This window comes from Schistocerca nitens, chromosome 4, assembly GCF_023898315.1.
Source record: "Schistocerca nitens isolate TAMUIC-IGC-003100 chromosome 4, iqSchNite1.1, whole genome shotgun sequence".
Taxonomy (NCBI): Eukaryota; Metazoa; Arthropoda; class Insecta; order Orthoptera; family Acrididae; genus Schistocerca; species Schistocerca nitens.
Genome location: NC_064617.1, coordinates 298,150,062 through 298,166,891, shown reverse-complemented (window position 1 = coordinate 298,166,891; position 16,830 = coordinate 298,150,062). Strand labels below are relative to the sequence as shown.

General features: G+C 41.2%; 1 protein-coding gene and 1 pseudogene across 2 annotated transcripts in view; both read right to left on the bottom strand.

Moving 5' to 3' along the window:
- Window positions 1-16,830, bottom strand: part of LOC126252057 (facilitated trehalose transporter Tret1-like) — a 166,168-nt gene that overhangs the window by 33,986 nt on the left and 115,352 nt on the right. For both annotated transcript variants that reach the window (XM_049952895.1, XM_049952896.1), the window contains exon 5: window positions 2,192-2,404. In XM_049952895.1, the coding sequence (XP_049808852.1) occupies window positions 2,192-2,404 (213 nt within the window). The remainder of the gene's footprint in view (window positions 1-2,191; window positions 2,405-16,830) is intronic.
- On the bottom strand, window positions 3,635-3,752 carry LOC126253944 (5S ribosomal RNA; annotated as a pseudogene).

The following is a 16,830-nucleotide window of genomic DNA, read 5'->3' as shown; positions in this document are numbered from 1 at the left end:
AATCAATCATTTTACCCTGTCAGTCCTACATTATAACAGCAGATGGCGCACTCAGCTTCCGTATTAAGTCAAGACCCATCTTATGCCACTGCACGCTTCAGTAAGAGGAAACAAGTTGATGAGCAGGAAGCGGTCGCAGCGTCATTATTCTCTGAGTCGTCACACTTGCGGAACTACAGTGTGAACGAAGGAAGCCAATATAGCACTGATGTAACAGTGGCGCCTTGCTTTCTAATGTATGCAGACTTTCACTCACTCCATTTCTGATCTCTACTGTACACTGTACACAGTGGTGGCACGGTATCATTTATCAAAAGAGCTCCGCTTCTGTATGCAGCATGGTTGTGGAGGTGGAGGTTTTAAGGAGAACGTTCATTTCCAGACTGCATTCGTCATCGTCATCGTCATGTGGGGCTAGAATATGATGTGATGGTATGAGGTGCTATTGGATACACAGCATGATCACCTCTGATTACCACAAGTGCAACTGAACAGCATCTGTAACATTTATGACGTGTTAAGGGTAGTGGCTATATCCTATATTTAACGTTTCCAGAAGGTTATCTTCCATCAAGATAAAGCAAGAGTGCATATTTCCTGCGCTGTTCTGACCTATTTCCCTTACGAAAACGTTCTCCAGATCTCTACTCATTGAAAACATCAGGTCATGGCTTGCAGAGATTAGCATGCTACCACTCGCCAGCCATTACGACTGACGAGCTCTGATATATATGTGAAAGAGCATGGAGTAGCATACCCATATCTGTCATCCAAGATATGATCGATTCGATGCCCAGTCAGCTTAGAGATGTTGTTACTGCTAGTTACGTCACTCTGTATATTACATTTCATTAGTTGAACTCCCCCAAATCACATACTAATTTCATCACTTATTCATACTGCTATACTCTGTACGTACAATAAGTAAAATTCTGCTATTTTCTATTCTCCCTGGTGTTCAGTTCTAATGACCAGCAGTGTTTTATAAATTTTGCAAGAGGTGGCATGCAATCATTCCCCATTTTTTTTAACTTTTATTGGTTTCAGTTTGTTTCAGTGAGTTCTTATAGTCAATAGTAACTTTTCTCCTGAATGAGCTCTATGCGAACAAGTCCAAAGGTGACCAATACTTGACTACCACAAAAACAAAACTCATATACTGTCGAGGTGCATTATTATGACCATCTCTTGGACGTCACGTTGGCGTCCCATAGCTTGAAATGTGAGGCAAGTGATGGGCACTGATGAAGGAGGCATGTAAGTGGTCTGAAGGCCATCTGTAAACAGTGAGCTACCTGCTATCACGGACAATATACAAGTGCTACAAAAATGAGTACACAAGTATCACATATACAGCATTCATCCACGTGCAGTGATATCTAAGGTGATGTTGATTATAAAAGTGTGTTAAGGCCATCTAACATGCTCATCCTGGGAAGAACCATGTTTGTGTATAGTTCAGCTAACCTTGATACCAACCCGTTTCCTAAACGAATATATGTCTCCATCCTCTCTAACTGTAGTGCATCAACTTAAAAGAGTTCACTTTACTATAAAGTTTCAAAACTTTCTGCTGATTTTGGCATCTGTTTCTACTTAATCACCTTTCCTGCCAGCATATTCAAGTGTGTACCTGGGGAAAATCATGGGATCCCAAACACTCGGCAACCATTGCAACAAACCCAAGGATGTGGAGGCACCACGGATTATTTCTGTGCCAGTCTCTAACAGCATCAGTCCTCACGAAAGACACGCTTAAAAGATTTAGTGAAGAGTACATCCCTAGAGACATTGAACAATGGAGTACGCTGATCCCTTTATTGTGTATACTATGCTATTTCTCCAAGATAATGGTGATCACGTGACCAGAAGTATCTGTAAATGGCTACAATCGACTGTTTGTTACAAAGTACGGTTTTGGCATATAAGTTCCCCAGATTTTAAAATAGCTTACTATGAGACGAAATACCTTAATCAATGTATCTGCTGTATGAATCGACTGCCAAGTAGTCTTTTAATGTCCAAGCATAGCACCACATACAGCATGTCTCCAGACACTAGTGGAAAACTACAAATGTCTAAACAAGTCACTTGAGACTTGCTTAGATGACATTTTGTAAATGGCAGTTATTGTCGATGTTAACAGATGGTCTTAATAATGTGACTGGATTGTCTGCATGAGATGACGCACCTGCACAGAAGCCACGATGATCGAAGCGACATTGGGATCCAGACTGCTGCCGGCTGCCACAAAGATGCTGACTGCATAAAAGATGATTATGTTCTGCCCAGACAATGGCTGAAAGAACAGGATGCCCATCTGTGTCCAGAGACCCTTCAGCGCTGCCTTGGTCGACATCATCTCTCTGAGTGTTCCCACATTCCCATGTGATTCTTCCACCATCTGTGGACATAGAACAAACAGGTAGAATGGTGGAAATCCATTTCTAATGTGAAATTATATACTTCATTATATCCATGTTACTCAGTGAAACTGATGCGGATAAATTAAGAAATTATATCTTTGTACAAAAGACACTTGTTAGTCTAGCAGCCAGTGTGATAAAAGAATACCCAATATTACTTGGGTATCCTCACCGTGTGTCCAAGGAATAAAGTTGAATACTGGAATTTCCGTGTGTACATCCAAACTGTGACAGTTCAGTTCTGTCACATGAGTGAGCGGTCTGAATGTCTGCCAGATGACTCTGGTGCATCCTGTGCTTGTCGCTGGAGAAGCAGACGCTGGGTCTCGCTTCAGATGGTGCGTTTTTCCGAGTGTGATCTTCCGTGTCGAACCATCAGCAAGGGAATATCATCTGCCATCACATGGCAGATGTGGTACGAATTTGAACTCATCAACTAAATTCGCCCACCAGTATATTACATACGGTCGGAATCGGGTCAGTTCGACGTGTGTGAAATGCAGATCAATCAACTTGCTGTTGTATTCTCAGCTAGTTAGTAATCTGATGAGTGCAGCAGAATTGGGTTACAGACGTCCTATAAACCCTGTTATATGAAGGTTGAAGTGAACAGTACTGTGACCAGGACAATAGTGCATGTGCTATTATCATGCTGAAGTGTAACTTTCTTTTATTTATGCAAATCCTTCTCAACTCATTATTGACTAATAGTCATAGGCTCGATGTTAGTTCATGTTGCCAGTTGAATGTCATGTGTAACTTTCGCCAATGGTGTCTGTAATAATTGGTAGCGGTCTAATATTTTGGCTACTTTGTGTTTTAAGTGGCATCGTTTAGACTTTAGTGTTCCCCCAAACCCCTGGTGATTGTGGCTTGGGATCGATTATTTTAGAAGGAGCAGTCTGGTGTTTTAAAATAATGATGGTCTGAGTTCTTGGAGCAACAAAGATAGTGTTGTGTGCTTATAACTGTGTGTGGGGGGGCTAATATACTCATATGAATGTTATGCACTCTGTCTGCAGGACACGAGTGGCCTACCGGGACCATCCGACCGCCGTATCATCCTCAGTGGAGGATGCGGATAGGAGGGGCGTGGGGTCAGCACACCGCTCTCCCGGTCGTTATGATGGTATTCTTGACCGAAGCCGCTACTATTCGGTCGAGGAGCTCCTCAATTGGCATCACGAGGCTGAGTGCACCCCGAAAAATGGCAGCAGCGCATGGCGGCCTGGATGGTCACCCATCCAAGTGCCGACCACGCCCGACAGCGCTTAACTTCGGTGATCTCACGGGAACCGGTGTATCCACTGCGGCAAGGCCGCTGCCGAATGTGTGTTATAGTAAGTTGTAATACTGAATTCTGAAACCCACTTTGATGGTGTATTAAGGGACCTTCTATTTAATAAATATTTTCGGGCTGGAATCGAATGCTAGATCGTGTAACTCCATTTGTGTCTTAAATATTCAGAGATATAGAGGTGTTAAAAATGTTTGTCGATGGTGATGCTAAAACTGTTTTGAATAAATAGTCACTGTTCACCATCAAGGAATCCTTTCATCTTTTTAAATGGGTTATACCACACATTTCGATTTCCATCCAGTCATCGTATCCAAACATGAAAGGTTAATACAAATGAATTGCAGATGCATTATGAAAAAAATTATTATTCTGATTAAGAAAGGTACCTTGAAATAATTTACAGAGCTACGGCTGTATTGTCACTTTACCTATCACGCTTGTTTAGATTCAAGTTATCTGTTGTGCTAAATCCTATTTGCCTTATTTTTATGGGCCATATTCCAGTACACCAGTCACTCTGTAATACAAGCATGATAAACAGTGTACGCAGAGGCGCATTTTATTCGCAAGAATATGCACGGAGATAAATAAGCAATCCGTTTTATGAGGCGACCTTGTACACAGTTTTAAATGAAACACCTCACTTTTATGTAATGATCCTGCTCAGGAACTACTTTCATATAAATTTTAAACTAAACACCTTCCTTTATCCCGCTTGTTTCTCAGACGTAAACACTACAGTTCTGTCATCCTGGAAAGGACTTCTGTTCGGCTGATCAAGTACCCAAATTCAACAACGTAAAAATCCCTTCCAGTCGTTCATCACTTCTGTGTTTTCACATTTCAAGAATAAAAGGAGTACAGGACCTCCAACTTGGACCGCTTGTAACAACATGCTGAGGCGTCTCATGTATATGAATCAAACTTACAGAGATCTTTTCAACTGATCTGCACAGAACCTGAAATGTTTAAGGTGCTGAGAAGTTACCCCCATTGCTGTTTCAGTTATGCTGTCTATTTATGAAATTTATAACTTGCTCCACTATCACAATCTTAAGAAAAACATATCGTTGCAGTTATAGTACAATTCTAACAGCAAAAGAAAAAAACTAGCATAGTATTTGTAATTAACCTGAGCTGAACACAAGGCTTTGAAACTAGAATACGTTGGCATGCAAATGCAACTGCTCCAGTCTAACATCTCATCTTGATATAATTTACTAACCAGCAGACCTCGTCCACATAATATTGCAGAAAAGGCTACGATTCAGCTGGACTACAAACCGATGTAAGTGAGATAAATAGAAATCAATAATGGGACATTTGGGAGTAATGAGTTAAACACCTTTCCTCGATAATTGTACCTCACGCTGTGCCTAAAACAGTTGCCAATACAGTTTCAAGTCAACAAAGCTGCATTAGCATCCCTAGTAATTATGGAAACTTACACCCATTTGTGTTCTCCAGTCACACAGTAAACACATCATTGCTTGTTCAGCTACAATAATCAACAATTCAGTGTCTGCAATGTTTTATAAGTGTGTCGCTAACACCGCGTATTTCTTCGTCCCATATCAGCGACGATTCTGCTTTTGGTTTCAGATTATAAGGACACTATTTATGTAAAATTAAAAGCAGATTAAAATTGCATAGACTGCATAGCAAACTCAATTTTTTAATTAATTTCATCTCTCACCTGAAGTGAAATGAACAGAGAATACCCTAGCAAACAAAATGTCATCAGCGTATTATGCCCATAGAGTCAGCTTGTAACAGACAATGGTTTATAGTTACATACATATGCAAACCATTTTTTGCTATGGAGTCATTTTTTGGGTGTCATACATATGAAACACGGACATAGTCTTCAAACTACAAGAGAGGGCCTTTAGAATAATATCTCAACAACATTCGTGATCATGGAAGCAGAGCCACACTGATCTTTCATTTAGAAGGAGTAAACAAACAAAAAATCCAAATCAGTATTTCCTAGAAAGGAATAAAACTGTCAATAAATTGTCCAATAGGATTAAGGAAGCAACTGAAATCCAAATAATTAAAAACACAATAAAAGCAAATCTCTTATATAATTCATACTACAAAATCAAGAACTATTTAGATAACACAGAATAGAGAGTGATAAAAAATTAACATTATTTAACACTAAACAATTGTCATTCTACAGTGAACTGTTACGGATCAATAAATCTTATTGTTAAATCCTACGTCGAGGATCTCTGATGAACATTTCTAACATCTTTCCGTTTTTTGAGCTCAACATCACTTTGATTGTGGTGAGGTGATGACTCAGTTTTTCTTTTTTTTTTCAAATGGCCCAAGAACTCTGTAGACAGGTGGAAGCATTGTCGAAGTCCTGACGCTAGCCGAAAGGGTGTGTGTGTGTGTGTGTGTGTGTTTGTGTAGTGGTGTAGTCTGACGTAGTGATTGTGCGTAGAGGGGGCAATAACCATTGATGATTTGCTTCGTATAAAAAAACACTGTACACACTATATTAAAATTAAAAACACAACATGTTAATCTAGACCTAAATTAGATAATATCATTATTGCATTACTTAATTAATTTTTAATTGCTTAATTTTTCAACTGAGACGACATATCTGATATTTCCTGTGTGATCTATGGATGAATAGACGACTAACTAACTAGAACATGACGTAACTGGGGTTCAGTCTTTATACGATCTCTACCGCGAAGTTGTAGCCTTTCTCTGTTGTGGGTTATACCGCACAGTTATGAAGCCAACACTACATTGTAGGGGACTGCCATTCCTAAATTATTCACGCATTTCGTGTCAACTTAAAATAAACAGTCAAAGCAGAGTTAAACTGACGTCACATATGATACTGGATCAGTATCATCTAGCAAATATATGATGCCCTGGTTGCCATTCTCAGATCAACCGGAAACCACTACTTATGTCGCAATTTTTAGTGAGCTACATGCGTATTCAATTAATTAAGGAGCATATATCGCCGAAGAAATTCTGCAACCTTTGGTGTATTAATCACAATAAATTTTCACTTAAGACTGCACACATTGCTAACAAGCTGTCCATTTTCGGTATATAAAGACCACGTTTACTTCTGGAACCATCACACAATGGACTGTTACAAGAAGAGTATATATGATCAAGCATAGTTATGTTCCTACTACGACAGACCACTTTGCAATGTCTCAAGATCCAAGATGGTCATTGTAGAATGGAACCAATCATCTTGTATACGGCACTGTGAGGTGTCAGGTGAGCAGTTTAACATACCCCAATGAAGCTACAAGTCTGATCCCAGAGACGTACAGAAAAGGAAAGCTCCCCACAGTATTATGCAAATTTCCGAAAAGAACAGTATCACTCAACAGAAACGTCTTATTGAAGGAAAACAATTAGCGGTGGCCTAATCAAGTGTGAAACTATGGGTTCCACACCACCCACACATCACCCACGGATATATTAAGGAAGAGTTTCAGCTGTCTACAAAATAAACTATCAGTCACTTAACAATTTGGTTTATTACTATAAAACATCAATCATGAATTACCCACTGAGATAAGCACATAAAAGTTTAATAAATTGATAAAAGACTGTAATTACAAAATAAAACCTAAGCACAGGTGTGTGAGCATAATCATGAAACTAAATCACAGATACGGACAATGACTGCAAGAATGGTAAGTGGCTTAAAGAAGTAACACAAAAAATAAGTATAAAAGCAGTAGGAATCTACAACCTACATCTACATCTACGTAATTACTCTGCTATTCACAATAAAGTGCCTGGCAGAGGGTTCAATGAACCACCTTAGAGCTGTCTCTCTACCATTCCACTCTCGAACGGCGTGCAGGAAAATCGAGCACTTAAATTTTTCTGTGCGAGCCCTGATTTCTCTCATTTTATCGTGATGATCATTCCTTTCTACGTAGGTGAGTGCCAACAGAATGTTTTCACAATCGGAGGAGAAAACTGGTGATTGAAGTTTCATGAGGAGATCCCATCGCGACGAAAAACGCATTCAACTACCATGTCTGTGGCACTATCTCCACTATTTCACGATAATACAAAACGAGCTGCCCTTCTTTGTACTTTTTCGATGTTATCCGTCAGTCCCACATGATGCGTATCCCACACCGCACAGCAATACTCCAGAATAGAGCGGACAAGCGTTGTGTAAGCAGTCTCTTTAGTAGACCTCTTACACCTTCTAAGTGTTCTGCCAATGAATCGCAGTCTTTGGTTTCCTCTACCCACAACATTATCTAAGTGATCGTTCCAATTTAAGATATTTGTAATTGTAATCCCTAAGTATATAGTTGAATTTACAACCTTTAGGTTTGAGTGACTTACCGCGTAATCGAAATTTAGCGTATTTCTTTTAGTACTCTTGCGAATTACTTCACACTTTTCTTTATTCAGTGTCTGTTGCCACTTTTCACATCACACAGATGTCTTACGTAAAGCATTTTGCAATTTGTTTTGGTCATCTGATGACTTTACAAGACGGTAAATGACAGCATCATCTGCAAACAATCTAAGACGGCTTCTAAGATTGCCTCTATATCTTAAATATAGATCAGGAACAGTAGAGGACCTATAACAATTCCTTTGGAACCGTCGGATATTACTTCTGTTTTACTCGATGACTTTCCGTCTATTATTACCAACTGTGACTTTTCTGACAGGAAATCACGAATTCAGTCGCACAACTGAGGCGATATTCCGTAGGCAAGCAGTTTGGTTAGTAGACGCTTATGAGGATCGGAGGCCAAAGCCTTCTGGATATCTAAAAATAAGGAATCAATTTGACATCTCCTGTCGATAGCACTCATTACTTCATGAGTATAAAGAGCTAGTTGTGTTTCGCAAGAACGATATTTTCAGACTATGTGTCAATAAATCGTTTTCTTCGAGGTACTTCACAATGTTCGAATACAGTATATGTTCCAAAACCCTACTGCAAATCGACGTTAGTGATGTTGTTGTTGTTGTTGTTGTGGTCTTCAGTCCTGAGACTGGTTTGATGCAGCTCTCCATGCTACTCTATCCTGTGCAAGCTCCTTCATCTCCCAGTACCTACTGCAACCTACATCCTTCTGAATCTGCTTAATGTATTCATCTCTTGGTCTCCCTCTACGGTTCTTACCCTCCACGCTGCACTCCAATGCTAAATTTGTGATCCCTTGACGCCTCAGGATATGACCTACCAACCGATCCCTTCTTCTAGTCAAGTTGTGCCACAAACTTCTCTTCTCCCCAATCCTATTCAATACCTGATCAATACGTGATCTACCCACCTAATCTTCAACATTCTTCTGCAGCACCACATTTCCAAAGCTTATATTCTCTTCTTGTCTAAACTATTTATTGTCCATGTCTCACTTCCATACATGGCTACACTCCATACAAATACTTTCAGAAACGACTTCCTGACACTTAAATCTATACTCGATGTTAACAAATTCCTCTTCTTCAGAAACGCTTTCCATGCCATTGCCAATCTACATTTTATATCCTCTCTACTTCTACCATCATCAGGTATTATCCTCCCCAAATACCAAAACTCCTTTACTACTTTAAGTGTCTCATTTCCTAATCTAATTCCCTCAGCATCACCCAACTTAATTCGACTACATTCCATTATCCTCGTTTTGCTTTCGTTGATGTTCATCTTATATCCTCCTTTCAAGACACTGTCCATTCCGTTCAACTGCTCTTCCAAGTCCTTTGCTGTCTCCGACAGAATAAAAATGTCATCGGTGAACCTCAAAGTTTTTATTTCTTCTCCCCGGATTTTAATACCTACTCCAAATTTTTCTTTTGTTTCCTTTACTGCTTGCTCAATACACAGATTGAATAACATCGGGGAGAGGCTACAAACCTGTCTCACTCCTTTACCAACCACTGCTTCCCTTTCGTGCCCCTCGACTCTTATAACTGCCATCTGGTTTCTGTACAAATTGTAAATAGCCTTTCGCTCCCTGTATTATACCCCTGCCACCTTCAGAATTTGAAAGAGAGTATTCCAACCAACATTGTCAAAAGCTTTCTCTAAGTCTACAAATGCTAGAAACGTAGGTTTGCCTTTCCTTAATCTTTCTTCTAAGATAAGTCGTAGGGTCAGTATTGCCTTACGTGTTCCCACATTTCTACGGAATCCAAACTGATCTTCCCCGAGGTCGGCTTCTACCAGTTTTTCCATTCGTATGTAAAGAATTCGCGTGAATATTTTGCAGCTCTGACTTATTAAACTGATAGTTCGGTAATTTTCACATCTGTCAACACCTGCTTTCTTTGGGATTAGAATTATTATATTCTTCTTGAAGTCTGAGGGTATTTCGCCTGTCTCATACATCTTGCTCACCAGATGGTAGAGTTTTGTCAGGACTGGCTCTCCCAAGGCTGTCAGTAGTTCTAATGGAATGTTGTCGACTCCCGGGGCCTTGTTTCGACTCAGGTCTTTCAGTTCTCTGTCAAAATCTTCACGCAGTATCGTATCTCCCATTTCATCTTCATCTACATCTTCTTCCATTTCCATAATATTGTCCTCACGTACATCGCCCTTGTATAGACCCTCTATATACTTCTTCCACCTTTCTGCCTTCCCTTCTTTGCTTAGAACTGGGTTTCCATCTGAGTTCTTGATATTCATACAAGTCGCTCTCTTTTCTCCAAAGGTCTCTTTAATTTTCCTGTAGGCTGTATCTATCTTACCCCTAGTGAGATAAGCCTCTAAATCCTTACATTTGTCCTCTAGTCATGCCTGCTTAGCCATTTTGCACTTCCTGGCGATCTCATTTTTGAGACGTTTGTATTCCTTTTTGCCTGCTTCATTTACTGCATTTTTATATTTTCTCCTTTCATCAATTAAATTCAATATTTCTTCTGTTACCCAAGGATTTCTACTAGCCCTCGTCTTTTTACCTACTTGATATTCTGCTGCCTTCACTACTTCATCCCTCAGAGCTACCCATTCTTCTTCTACTGTATTTCTTTCCCCCATTCCTGTAAATTGGTCCATTATACTCTCCCTGAAACTCTCTGCAACCTCTGGTTTGGTCAGTTTATCCAGGTCCCATCTCCTTAAATTCCCACCTTTCTGCAATTTCTTCAGTTTTAATCTACAGTTCATAACCAATAGATTGTAGTCAGAGTCCACATCTGCCCCTGGAAATGTCTTACAATTTAAAACCTGGTTCCTAAATCTCTGTCTTACCATTATATAATCTGTCTGGTACCTTTCAGTATCTCCAGGATTCTTCCAGGTATACAACCTTCTTTTATGATTCTTGAACCAAGTGTTAGCTATGATTAAGTTATGCTCTGTGCAAAATTCTACAAGGCGGCTTCCTCTTTCATTTCATCCCCCCAATCCATATTCACCTACTTGTTTCCTTCTCTCCCTTTTCCTACTGACGAATTTCAGTCACCCATGACTATTAAATTTTCGTCTCCCTTCACTACCTGAATAATTTCTTTTATCTCGTCATACATTTCATCAATTTCTTCATCATCTGCAGAGCTAGTTGGCATATAAACTTGTACTACTGTAGTAGGCGTGGGCTTCGTGTCTATCTTGGCCACTATAATACGTTCACTATGCTGTTTGTAGTAGCTTACCCGCACTCCTATTTTTTATTCGTTATTAAACCTACTCCTGCATTACCCCTATTTGATTTTGTATTTATAACCGTGTATTCACCTGACCAAAAGTCTTGTTCCTCCTGCCACCGAACTTCACTAATTCCCACTATATCTAACTTTAACCTATCCATTTCCCTTTTCAAATTTTCTAACCTACCTGCCCGATTAAGGGATCTGACATTCCACACTCCGATCCGTAGAACGCCAGTTTTCTTTCTCCTGATAACGACGTCCTCTTGAGTAGTCCCCGCCCGGAGATCCGAATGGGGGACTATTTTACCTCCGGAATATTTTACCCAAGAGGACGCCATCATCATTTAACCATACAGTAAAGCTGCATGCCCTCAGGAAAAATTACGGCTGTAGTTTCCCCTTGCTTTCAGTCGTTCGCAGTACCAGCGCAGCAAGGCCGTTTTGGTTAGTGTTACAAGGCCAGATTAATCAATCATCCAGACTGTTGCCCCTGCAACTACTGAAAAGGCTGTTGCCCCTCTTCAGGAACCACACGTTTGTCTGGCCTCTCAACAGATACCCCTCCGTTGTAGTTGCACCTACGGTACGGCTATCTGTATCGTTGAGGCACGCAAACCTCCCCACCAACAGCAAGGTCCATGGTTCATAGGGGGGGGGGGGGGGACGTTAGTGATATGGGCCTGTAATTCACCGGATTACTCCTACTTCTCTTTTTAGGTATTGGTGGGACTTGAGCCATTTTCCAGTCTTGAAGTACGGATCTTTCTGTGAGCGAGTGGTTGTATATATTTGTTAAATATGGAGCTATTGTATCAGCATACTCTGAGAGGAACCTGAATGGTATACAATCTGGACCCGAGGCCTTACTTTTATTGAGTGATTTAAGCTGCTTTGCTACACCGAGGATATCTACTACTATGTTTCTCATCTTGGCAGTTGTTCTTGATTGGAATTCAGGAATATTTACTTCGTCTTCTTCGGTGAAGAAGTATCGGAAAACCGTATTTAATAACTCTGCTTTAGTGGCACTATCATCAGTGACTTTACCGTTGTTATCGAACAGAGAAGGTATTGATTGCGTCTTGCCACTGGTGTGCTTCATGTATGACCATAATCTCTTTGGGTTTTCTGCCAGATTTCGAGACAGAATTTCGTTGTGGAGATTATTAAAAGCACCTCGCATTGAAGTACGCCCTATATTTCGAACTTCTGAAAAACTTTGCCAGTCTCGGGGATTTTGCGTCCTTTTAAATTTGACATGCTTTTTTCGCTGCTTCTGCAACAGCGATCTGACCCATTTTGTGTACCACGGGGGATCAGTGCGATCACTTATTAATTTATGTGGTATATATCTCTCAATGTGCATGATGGAAGCAACTAGCTGGCTGTGAACGTGAAAATTGTGCAGTTAACGGATGATGAAAATTAACTCGCCTCGCGTCCCCTCATCTATTCGGTGGTTACATTGCCAGCTTATTCTTGAAACATTTGTCTAAGGTGCAAACGTAGAGGACGGCGTCAGTAGTGGCTGGATACATTCTGAGTCCAGCTGGCCCTCTGTGCTCACAAGGAACCCCTCGAGTGCGAGATTGCGAAAGGCCAATGACGTTTATATCATGCGACTCCCCACATATTCTCTACCACGCAGCCATAATATTGGTTGCTAATGGTAACAGAGGACGGGACTGGAGTTATCCAGTGGTGATCACCGCATGAGGCTGCGGATTGTAGTTGAACTGCTTGGTCGACGAGTAACTCACAACCGTGCTGCATTGCTAGTGGTGTTGATACAAAACAAAACAATAGCAACAGTAAACAAACCAAACATTGTGTTATATCTACAACAACAGTTGCAGAAATTGACATTTCGTCATAAAGGAGACCACGCAATTTCGCAAAATGAGAAAGAAGTGGCAGATGAAATATTAGCATTTCTGTAAGACGAATCAGTGTAATGTGTTGTGTCGTATGCGCTCTACGGTGCGGACAATGCACATGAGGAGTACAATGCGTGCTTAATAAGAGAAAGTGATACTGAAACAAATGTCGAGCCATGTAGGTCATCATCCTTTTCGGACAGGAAGCCACAAATCATGTCTCCAGTGAAACGTAGTAAAGGACAATCGTTGTCCTATGAACGGGTACTTAACATAATTACGTACATGCAATATCATCCGCAGATTAGTAAAAAAAACACTTATGAACAGATTTCGAATGAGTCTGCAACAGTATGAGCGTATAGTGCATAAGAAAAACTACTGATATTCAAACGAGGACAAGACGCACTTATTACAAAAACTGGCGATCACATTTTTCAAGGACGCTCTATAAAATTTACAGGCTTTGCATGTAGTGACTTATTACGTTACGTCCATCAAACTGGCTGCGATATAGATTACAGGCATTTCAGGGGAAGCAGTGGATGGTTGCGTAACTGCAAACGGTGCCACGGAATGGGAAGAACTACGATTACAAATTTTCAACAAAGCGTCAACTTGTCAATGCACGGAAAACTTTGGAATCGGCCCGAAGATTTCTAGATGAGATAAACAAGTTTCCCCCATCGTCCAGTAAGTGTGCGCCGCCTTCTAGGCGGGTGACCTTGATGGGGACTTAGCCGCTGAGCGAGGCTGCGGCGAGACGCGGCCCCTAGTATTACTAGGGCCGCGTCGGGCAAAAACTCCGTTGCAGTGAATGGGTTGCGCAACATCCGGCCGGTGATAAGCAGCGCTGGGGTCTGGGCGCGCTTCCTGTTTCTGCGTCAGTCGACTGCAGGCAGCAGCACGCAGCACACAGCCATGCCGTACCGCCGTAGGAGATACTCTAGGAGGAGCAGAATGCCTGTTTACAAGACTGTTTTAAGTTTTGACGAGACACCAAACCCAACGTCTCAACAGGAGATATTAGCTGGGCCAATAACATTTGTTGGCTGTAAGATTACCTTTTCTTGTACTGCAAATGAAGTAGTTACAGGCAATTCATGGATGTCTGTTGCTTTGGTTAGAGGCAGTGACAAGCCTTTACAAGGATTGGAGTCTTACTATGACAGAGACATTATCTGTTATAAAACATTTGCAATTGGTGTTGTTGGAGACAGAAATTATGGTACTTGTGTTGTTACAACGGATAAGCCATTTTGTTTGTATACAAGGAATAGAAGGAAGGTTAATACGAATGAAAGAGTTAATTTGTGGTGTAAAATAAGTGGAACTTTATCCAAATACATTGATGTACAAGGAGATGTAACTGTATATTATCATTCTTAATAAAGTTTTTCTATGGCTGTGTGCGCCGCCTTCTAGGCGGGTGACCTTGATGGGGACTTAGCCGCTGAGCGAGGCTGCGGCGAGACGCGGCCCCTAGTATTACTAGGGCCGCGTCGGGCAAAAACTCCGTTGCAGTGAATGGGTTGCGCAACATCCGGCCGGTGATAAGCAGCGCTGGGGTCTGGGCGCGCTTCCTGTTTCTGCGTCAGTCGACTGCAGGCAGCAGCACGCAGCACACAGCCATGCCGTACCGCCGTAGGAGATACTCTAGGAGGAGCAGAATGCCTGTTTACAAGACTGTTTTAAGTTTTGACGAGACACCAAACCCAACGTCTCAACAGGAGATATTAGCTGGGCCAATAACATTTGTTGGCTGTAAGATTACCTTTTCTTGTACTGCAAATGAAGTAGTTACAGGCAATTCATGGATGTCTGTTGCTTTGGTTAGAGGCAGTGACAAGCCTTTACAAGGATTGGAGTCTTACTATGACAGAGACATTATCTGTTATAAAACATTTGCAATTGGTGTTGTTGGAGACAGAAATTATGGTACTTGTGTTGTTACAACGGATAAGCCATTCTGTTTGTATACAAGGAATAGAAGGAATGTTAATACGAATGAAAGAGTTAATTTGTGGTGTAAAATAAGAGGAAATGCATATGAAGGGAACCCTGGAAATTAGAGGTGCGAAAAGATAGACTAACGTCAATGCCTTAACGCATTCGTATACAGTTACGCCGACTGTCAATCGGGATGGTAAATTGGCTGGAAAAGTTATTTATTGTGTTGTAAGAAGCAGGTTGTGCTCTGCCTCCTAAGATTCTTTTTCATGTGCGTGGTCTTGCAAGCGCAATAGGGAGTTGCAAGGGTGGAAGAATGGGCGTAAGAGAACGACAACTACGATATGAATACTGCTTTTGGCCAATAGCTGGTCAAAATAACTTGATTTTGCTTTATTCCTTGACTGTGTATAAAAGTTATACTCCCTTAGAGCAAACTAACCCTCCTGAAAGTTTGTGACATTGCAGTTCATACCTCCCGAAACCAGCAGGGAAATTCAACCTCTATATGTTTGTTTTCTCAGTGCCTATAAAACATTATATCGCACCATCTGCAGCTACGCCTTAAAGGATATGTTTAGTCCCCCTTAAACATCCCAACAACCACCACCACCTTAAAGGATAGACACTTACATGATAGGCTCCTAACAGACTGTTTTGCATTTGGTTGAATGCCATCACATTCCATCAGTTCTCATCACCCCGTGACACCAATAGGATTCTATATTCATTCTTTAAGAGCGGATACCTGGCTGAACGACCTGCATGGTTTGTAACTCCCAAGAAGTTTGTCTTCGTTCTTGACGGTGCAAACCTTTATGATCACTGTTGCGTGCCATTTCTCATTTGGTGGCCATGGTGCGACTTATTGGTTTGTTCTGAACATTTTTTGAATGTCGACGATGTCCGTTTTGTCAAGTATAATACATACATCCCAAGAAAGGTCGATTCCTGCACCTCTCGGACACTCATTTTCTGTCACGCTACTGATGCACATGGTGAGTCATTAGCAGCTAATATTTTTCCTGTCATAATTGTTAACACAATGTTTTCGAATGAGCCTCACTAAAGATTGAGCTTGCGACCTCGCGCTCAAGGGGTTCATTGTCAATTCTATTATGGAGACATCCTTCTGTTAAACGCCTCGGCACTCAGTGTGTCTCATGGCAGCAACTGTTCTCCCGCCAGTCGCCTGACACCAAGTGTCCTCTGACTTAACTAGCTGAAACTTGGTTATTTCTATCAGTGTACGAAATATTGCCAGCCAGCTGCAGCAGACCTTGAGAGTTCCGACCAATAGTAGTTTTGTAAATAAGTTAAACAAACTTTGACACGCATTTTGTTATCGTTGACCAGTGACGGTCTGGCATGGAGGGTAAGGTAGAAAATCTCATTCACTCCATGACAGGTTTCTAACCCTGACGTATCAAAAGGTTTACTTGGTATACAAGCACACACGCGCAGGAAAGCACACCTTCCACAGAAATAGATATTGTGAGGCTATCAGAGAGCCCGTCACTGGGATTTAAAATGAACATACTTTTGTGGCACAACCACAGAGAACGGCGGGTCTGATGTTGTCCCACTCTGGTGGCTATACCTGGCTGCACATCTTATCTTTCCTAAAGGTTTTCTTCTGGCGACTCGC